Source organism: Hypomesus nipponensis, chromosome 22 (genome assembly GCF_054491055.1).
Source record: "Hypomesus nipponensis isolate SF chromosome 22, ASM5449105v1, whole genome shotgun sequence".
NCBI classification, from domain to species: domain Eukaryota; kingdom Metazoa; phylum Chordata; class Actinopteri; order Osmeriformes; family Osmeridae; genus Hypomesus; species Hypomesus nipponensis.
In genome coordinates, this window is record NC_140382.1 from 13,346,655 (window position 1) to 13,355,220 (window position 8,566).

Consider the following 8,566-nt stretch of genomic DNA (forward strand, 5'->3'; position numbering starts at 1 on the left):
TCTCCCTTTTCTACGAACATACGTGTATGTTTTTTCCCTGACGTAAGATTTGATAATTAGAGAAAGCGTGAAGGACATTTCTCTTGCTGTTAATTCAATTAGATGTCCATATGGCTCAATTGAGCATCCATTATCACTAGGTTTTTGATGAAGTGGAACAGGAGTCAGATGTTGATGATTTGCTTAGCATATTTACCATATGCATGATATTTGTGTGTGTGTGGGTGTGTGTGTGTGTGTGTGTGTGAAAATGTTTAATCTTTCTTAGACGCATGAACCTAACTCCAGCCCGGCTGTTTTATAATAGAAAGTGATCATTTAAAAACAATGGCTTATTCTCATAATCCAACAGTATCCACTGTGTGTGTGTGTGTGTGTTCAAGCTTTGTCTGAACTGTTTGGAGTTGCAGTTCCAGCTCCGATCAGTAGGGGGTGGTAAGACACAGGGGGGTGGGGCAATTGACAGTGTGACTGTGGCGTTGAAATAACGAGAGGCACTTGGAAGAGTCAGACATCACTGTCAGCCCTCGTCAGGGGAAAATTCACGCTTGTCAGAGAGGGGGGAGGTAGAGAGACATACGGATGGGAGAGAGAGGTAGATTCAAAGAAATGGAGAGAGAAATGTAAAAAACGGAGTGAGAGAAAGAAGGGGCGAGGGAAAGAGGTGAAATGGAAGGTTAACTAGTTGATGACATGGTGTCGGTTGAAAACAAATAAATGGGGCATATTTAATAGGCACTTAGACCCTTACAACTTTATTTTTCATCCATTGGTTACAATGAATACTGACGCCTACCACACAAACACACTTCCAACGTGTGACTCCAACACAACTGTGATTATCATACAAGACACACACGCTCACAACACAAATTAAATATCTTCATTTTTACAAAATAAGGATAAGCATGAAGGGAAGATTCGGGAGTTTACAAAGCGTAACATGCGGAGGAAATATAAAAAATATACTTTTTTATGTTCTTTTTCTGTACAAACATACATACACAGTTATAAATATAGAGTAGAAAAAGTGTATTTTTAAAATACAAAACTCAGTTGTACAATCACATTGCTTACACCGTTTATACAAAGAACAGGAGATACAGCACAACAGTTTAGTGATTTATCTTCAATGGAGCAACAGTACTGTACATTATAAATGCAACACAATGTTCCTTCTTCCTGCCTCTTGCACAGAAGATGCCTGGGATCATCAGCAAATCAAAGTCAGAGTGCTGAACATCTATGGACATTTAAGTTCTCAGATTCCAAACGTTGTAAACCAGTAAAGGATCGATCAAATGTGTTCAGAGCCATGCTAGTTTTACCTTAACTGGCGATTCTTGTTATTGTTTTGGGCTCTGACTTTGATTATACATGTCTACCCTCCCATAACGACATGGCCTGTCTCAAAGTCCCAAGGATGGGCATCCAGATTATCGTCTAGTTCTGCCTGACGTCCTGGAGCAGTTTGTTGATCTCGTTGACCAGTTCGCTGGCATCCATGACTTCGTGTCTGCTTTCGCTGCGTTTCCCGCCCAGGTGGCCCAGCCCGAGCACTGAATCAAACTCATCCTCCTCGTAGTTTTCTGGGATCTCTTCCATGGCCGGCAACCATTTTAGATGTGGTGGCTGGGTGTTGGTGGAGGTGTGAGATGCTGTGCTGGGCCCTGTGGCTCCGCCCCCTGGGTTCAGGTAGTGGGTATTGGCCGCCCAGGCCGCAACACCTGGTGGGTAGGCGGGACCTTTGCCCCCGGGCAACAGCCCCTTCCTGGAGTCCTGCGCCCCATTTCCGTTACCCACGCCGCTCCCACGCGGCTCCATTGCCGCTGTTGCTGCGGCGGCGGCCGTTTCGTTGCACTCGGCGTATGCATCTAGGGATGGTGGAAGGAGCCTCTGAAAGACGCTGTTCATCTCCGACAGCAAGGAGCCCGCACCGCCCACTCCTCCGCCCCCTCCGCACACATCGCTGTCTGCGCCCGCCTCCTCGCCGCCCACCTCCTTGCCAAAGGTGGAGAAGCTCTTGCGGCGCTCCGAGTCCACGGAGGTCTGGTCGTCATCCAGCAGGGGCTGCTGGGATTCTTCCCCAGGGATGTACATGTTGTTGCGGTAGTCGGAGGAGGCAGAGGCTGGAGAGGGCAGGGGGGGCATCCAGCACTGGTCTGAGTGGCCCAGAACACGACACTCCTCTGTACACAGTCTCATAGCTGGGGAGGGAGAGGGGGACAACGACATAGTTAGCGTTATTGCTGTAGACAGAGGAGAAGAGAAATGGGGGCGGGAGTGGGAGAGAGATGAGAGTGAGAAAGACAGAGTACGAGGGAGGGAGGGAGGGAGGGAGGGAGGGAGGGAGGGAGGGAGGGAGGGAGGGAGGGAGGAAGGAAGGAAGGAAGGAAGGAAGGAAGGAAGGAAGGAAGGAAGGAAGGAAGGAAGGAAGGAAGGAAGGAAGGAAGGAAGGAAGGAAGGAAGGAAGGAAGGAAAGAAAGAAAGAGGTGAAGCTCTCCTCCGTTTTCCACCAGATAGAAGAGACAGGACAGGTATGCGTTTTGCTTTTGTGTTACTCAAAGTAATATGAAAGTGCTGCAGGCAGAAGACCTTGAAAACATGGCCTGTACACACAATACACACACTTCCTTAAGACTAGGCATGCCACAGACACTGATGGAGAACCGAGGGAGAGATGCTCCACAGCCCCTGCTGAGATCTGGGGCTCTGTAACCTTGCCTCTGCTCTAGATGTAATGAGTAGATACGGTTGATGGGGGAAGTTGTTTTCTGCCTTGTCGGGTCTTGGAAGGCGGATTTTTCCATTCCGAATAAACAAATGTAATCACGCCATTCAAACGAGGAAGTGAACAGTTAATCTCCCCCTCAATTGTCAATTTCCGTCCCCCTCCACTCGCACCCTCCACCCTCCCTACCTCCCTCTATGAAGGGAATATAACAGGGATGAGGGCAAAAACAGTGGGAGCTGGAATGGAGTGCCTCTCAGGCAGAGAGAGAGAGAAAGAGAGAAAACAGAATGACAGAGAGAGAGAGAGAGAGAGAGAGAGAGAGAGAGAGAGAGAGAGAGAGAGAGAGAGAGAGAGAGAGAGAGAGAGAGAGGACAGAAGAAGGGGGGGGAGTTGTGAGAGAATAACATCATTCTAAAAGCAATTACTCTGAATTCTCCTCAGTTCAGACATGAAAGCTCACCGCTGTCAGTCAGGGAAAGCGCCCCGCGGAACACTGGCGACGCTACGCCCATGAGTGGCAGGCGAGTCATCGCAGCTCCGGGAGCCCCTCTTACAGACACGGCTCTATCTCGGGGACAGATAGCGAGGGGGGGCGAGGGGGGGGACGCGGGGTTACGGAGATATGCTTCCTTACCCGCCACCAGTGATAAAAATATGTGGAAATGAGAGCTGAGAGTTGAAATGAAGGGAAGAATGAGGATTGAGCACAATGGGTATTGTGTGTACGAAAAAAAAAGGGGTATTGACAAGGTGAGACGAGGAGTTCAGGTGAGGGCTGGTTGGGTGGTGGGGTGGCAGCGGTGGATTTTATGGAGCTCTCCGTGGTGCTGGAACCTATGCCAAAGACTGTGGACCCACTGTGTTGTTTTTAAATGAATATTTGGGCGTGGTGCACTGCTAAACAGGCGAGAGTGCTTTGTCGTGAACGATATTTGGTGGGCATATTTTGGGGTTGGCTGGGGTTTGGAAAGATATTCAAGAGACTGATGACAGCACCCCTCGGGTGACCAAGGAGTGCGTTTAGTTGTGTGTGCTTGATGAGATGGTGGGGTGTCTCACCTGGGTGGAGTCTGTGGTGCAGGTCAAGGTGGAGGAGGTCGGAGAAGCCCTCTCCCAGGAGCCTGTCGACAGGGGACTCCCGGCCCATATCATAGTCACTGTCCCCCGCCTCACTGTCTCCACGCCCACTGTCTTTTAAACTGAACTTGTCCATGTCCTGGAGGGCATACCTAATACACCCAAAAACACAAGCCACAAACGTCAATGAGCTCAATTCATTTGTTGAAATGAATGTGTGAAAGACATGAGAGAGATTATACTGTTCAAACACCTGCTTTGCTATCAAGAGACACTGTGTGTGTAGAAGTGTATTCTAAGGTGCATATATCTCCCGTATGAATCAATATACAGCCTCTAAATCTATCAGGCAGTGAATCAGGCTGATCGATGGATTCACACCATCATAAAAGCCACCAGTTCAGCCAATGAATCAGAGATACTCCAGTAGAAGATAGGATCCTCCATCTATCAAAAACTGCTTCAGAGGAGCTCCATAAATCTATTACACACGCCTTTCAGAATCTAAATATTAATAATATGCTGTTACCACAACCTTCTGTGGGCCTGGGAGAATCAACTGAAGTTGGTTGCCACCCGATTCCTCAAGTGCAGCAATTCTATTACACATTTACAAATGTGTAAATCTAGCAAATGTATAACGGTAATCCTGGATTTAACTAAAGAGTGCATGGAGTGCATTGGTTGGGTTGGGGCATGCATCTGACACGAGCATACAACTCAAAAATACAAAAAATACAATCAGACTGCCCTGAAAACATAGTGTGACAACGTGAAACAATGAAACAAACAAGTTGGGAACGAGTGATAGAAGGAAAGAGGTACCCCCCCCCCCCAAAAAAAAGAAAAAAAAATACTTGTTGGGGGGGGGGGGGGGGGGGGAATTACCTGTAGCTTCTCGAGTATTTGTTGCCACGGAAACTGGGTCGGGTTTGGTACTGGCCCTGATGAAGCATGGACAGAAGCTGTGAGACTTGCTATATCGAAAGATAAACAAATAAAAAAAAAGAAAAAAAAAAGAGGGGGATGAATAACGGATGGACGATGGACAACCGCAAATGAACACAGGCAGAACAATGAGGACAAGATGGAGGACGGACACTCAGCAGGCGACAACCAAGCAAAATGGATGACAAAACCTAAAGGGGATAATATGATGACGGAGCCTAGATAACGATGGAAACAAATGACTGGCAAATGTTATCATAATGATGGTTTAGAAAAAATGATGGATGCAAACAAAGTCAACAAGACATTAAAGACAAAGACTAGTTGCAAATCACTACACTATAATATTATGACTCGTGATCGCACCACAAGATAGAATTGATTGACAGACTGTCAAAGATAAAGTTTAGAGGCTAGGAGATTTAAATAGATTCAGTGTGTGTGTGTGTGTGTGTGTGTGTGTCTGTGTGTCTGTGTGTGTGTGTGTGTGTGAGACAGAGAGAGAGAGAGAGAGAGAGAGAGAGAGAGAGAGAGAGAGAGAGTTTGATGGAATGTTCGACATAGGTGACAAGAGGAAAGATTACTTTTCATTTGGCCATGTGTGTGTGTGGGTGTGTATGTGTGTGTGGGTGTGTGTGTGTATGTGTGTGTGGGTGTGTGCTCTCACAGAAGCGGGAACACCGTCTCACCTCCACCGGTGGCGTCGCATGAGTCAGCTCCAGAGCAAAGCTCTCCGGGATGTGATTGGAGGAGATGGTCACGAGGCTGTTCAGCGATTGGCGGCTGTGGTGGCCCTGCCGGCTCCCTATGGCCACCCGCTCCATGGGGGGCGTGGCGGAGGGGGAGCGATGGTGCGCCCTGATAGGGAGGGTCCCATTGACCGTGGGAACCAGTGTGATGTCACCTTTGTGGATCTGCCGAGAGGGTTTCTTGGGGTGGCCGTGGTGGGTGGACTCGGCCACCCGGCAGTTGTAGGAGTGGCGCGTGTCTTTCTTCTCCCGGCTGCAGCGAGCGGCGAAGGCCACCATGATGACCAGGAGGAGGGCGCAGATGGCGCCCAGGGAGATGATGATGATGAGGGAGGCATCCATGGGGGTCTCGCCCTGGTCGCTCACCGGGACGTGGTTCTCCATGTTCTCGTAGAGGGTCACCGTCAGCACGGCCCGGGCACTGAGGCTGTCAGCGCCGCCGTCTCTCACCACCACGGTGAGCTCGGCGTGCTCGCGGGGGAAGTCCTCCAGGCTGGCGTTGGCGCTGACCTCGCAGGTCCTGGCGTCCACGGCAAAGTAGCCGTCCTCATTGCCCGCGGCGATGACACACGTGAGCTCGGCGTTGACGCCCGTGTCGCGGTCGGTGGCGCGGACGGTGGTCAGCGGCTCGCCCTTCTTGGCGTAGCGCGACACGGGCACGTCGGCAGTGTGGTTCCACAGCTGGGGCGCGGCGATGACGGGCGGGTTGTCGTTCTCGTCCAGTATCGTCAGGACGACGGTGGCGTTGCTCAGCAACGGCGTCCCGCCGGCGTCCTTGGCTTGGACGACGAAGGCAATCCGGCTGACGTCCTCACGGTCGAAGGTGCGCAGGGCGTACACAGCGCCGCTGGACGGGTCGATGGTGACGTAGGTGGAGATGGAGCTGCCGTGGACGTTGTTCTCCACGATGGAGTAGCTCACCTGGCCGTTGGCGTCCAGGTCGGGGTCGACGGCCACCAGCGAGGTGAGGTAGGCCCCGGGGGCGTTGTTCTCTGACTTGAAGATGTCGTAGCGGCCCTTCTCGAAGCGCGGCGGATTGTCGTTTTCATCGCTGACATGGACGGTGAAGTGTTTGATGGTGGAGAGGCTGGGATCGCCGCGGTCCTCGGCCACCACGGTCAGACTGAACTCGGACCTCTTCTCCCGGTCCAACGACACGTTGGTGAGGATCATGTAGTTGTTCTCGTAGCTCTTCTGGAGTTTGAAAGAACCCTGGCCGTGGAGTTTACAAACCACCTCTCCGTTGAGGCCAGAGTCCAGGTCTTCCACTCTCACCAAAGCCACAAACGTGTCCAAAGGTGAGGATTCGGATATATACGCGGCCTCCTCTTTTCCCTGTGACATCAGATTGATGCTTATTTCTGGTTTGTTGTCATTCACATCCACCACTTTGACCGTTATCTTGCAGTGTGCAGGCATGGAGTTGGGCCCCATGTCCTGCGCCTGCACGTCGATGTCGTATGACGTCACGCTCTCGAAGTCCACGCGCCTCACGAGTGTCAGGTGGCCGGTGTCAGAGTTGATCTTGAACGTTTCCATGATTTTAGGCGACACGTGACTGCTGAAGGAGTAGACGATTTTGGCGTTTGTGCCCTCATCAGCGTCAGTTGCATTCAAGTCTATAAGCAAGGTGCCGACAGGTGCATTTTCTAATAGATTAATGACATAGGAGGATTGCTCAAATATAGGGCTGTTGTCATTTGAGTCTGCAACGCTAATTTTGAGCAGAGTAGAACCGGTTCTGGGGGGAACGCCCTTATCAGACGCCGTAAATTGGAGTTCATAACCTGCACGCATCTCTCTATCCAATTCCCTCAGCACCACAAGCTCCGAATATTTGGCTCCGTCCGGCCTGGCCTGAATGTCAATTTTAAAGAAGTTGTTGGGCTCAAGGGAATATGTGTAAAGGGAGTTTTCCCCGACATCAGGGTCGCTGGCGCTGTCCAGGGGAATGCGCGCTCCCACGGCCGCGCTCTCCGAGATTTCTAAGGGAATAACGGAGCGAGCAAACTGGGGTGCATTATCGTTTATGTCCAGCACTTCTACCTCCACGTGAAACAGTTGTAAGTGTTCAGTTGGGAGGGTTAAAACGTCGAATTGGATAGAACAGTTAAGGTTCTTTTCACAGAGTTTTTCTCGGTCTATTTTGGTCCTGATGCTAATTTCTCCGTCTTGCTCGCGCACCGTAAGGAATGATGTACTGCCTCTCTGCATAGCTCTAAAGCGAAGGGAAACGGTGCTGGGAAGTTTAGCTAAAACATCGGCAACATCTTCTTTCAAACGAGCAATCACTGTACCGACCTTTTGTTCCTCGTAAACTTGATATTTCAACGTCTTACCGGTGGCATGCTGCGTTACCAGAGTCAAAACTGCAAGAAGTTTCCAGATCCTGATATACAAGTGCCACTTCATCTTTCCGGATTCCATAGTCGAGCAACGACTGTGAATTTGTCAGTAGAAATAGATCCAAAAGGAATATATATATATATATATATGAATAAAAGAAAATGCAATTCCTGATCAATTTAACAAGTCTGGTGCTCTCTCAAAGTCTACGGTTGGATTGCATCAAATGGGCTTGCTAATTAAAATTCAGACTATCGATTCACCTCCATTCCCATGTTGTCAATTGTATCCAAACTGCTTGTCTCTCCCACGCCGGAGACAAAGCTGTTGCCAGTTCCTCTAATGCACTGGAGCATCAACTGAGCGCCGCGTGAATCTGTGCGTCTCTCTCTCTTTTCTCTCTCGCTATCTGAGTGCCGTGCGCTCTCTGTCGTCCTCTCTCTCTGTCTGATGCGTCTCGTCAGACAGCCTTCCCCAAAATATCCCGCCTCAATCTAGCCTACAACAGCGGTCCCTTTCTCTTGCCAGCGAAGACAAAACGCTTCCCTAAATCAAACGCTGGCATGGTGACCACTCAGAATTCAGAAAAGTGGAGAGACGGAGAGGGAGGAGGGAGAGAGGGCGCGGGTGCAAACTCCGCCCTTTCGGGTTCACTTTCCACACTTTCACCCGGGTGAGCGTGGCATGACAATAGGCACGGTGCAAATAACTC

At 50.2% G+C, this 8,566-nt stretch overlaps 1 protein-coding gene across 2 annotated transcripts; it reads right to left on the bottom strand.

Annotated features, from left to right (window-relative positions):
• Positions 1-727: 727 nt before the first annotated feature.
• pcdh18a (protocadherin 18a) lies at positions 728-8,342 on the bottom strand. Of its 2 annotated transcripts, none has more exons than XM_084688003.1 (4): positions 5,449-8,342; positions 4,700-4,755; positions 3,794-3,963; positions 728-2,207 (listed from the first exon to the last, which is right to left on the bottom strand). In XM_084688003.1, exons 1-4 carry the CDS (start codon positions 7,933-7,935, stop codon positions 1,444-1,446), a joined length of 3,477 nt encoding a protein of 1,158 aa, XP_084544129.1. In that variant the 5' UTR covers positions 7,936-8,342; the 3' UTR covers positions 728-1,443. The 2 variants fall into 2 exon arrangements, with proteins under 2 accessions (XP_084544129.1, XP_084544128.1); XM_084688002.1 differs by having other exon boundaries at positions 4,700-4,788.
• Between the last annotated feature and the right edge of the window lie 224 nt (positions 8,343-8,566).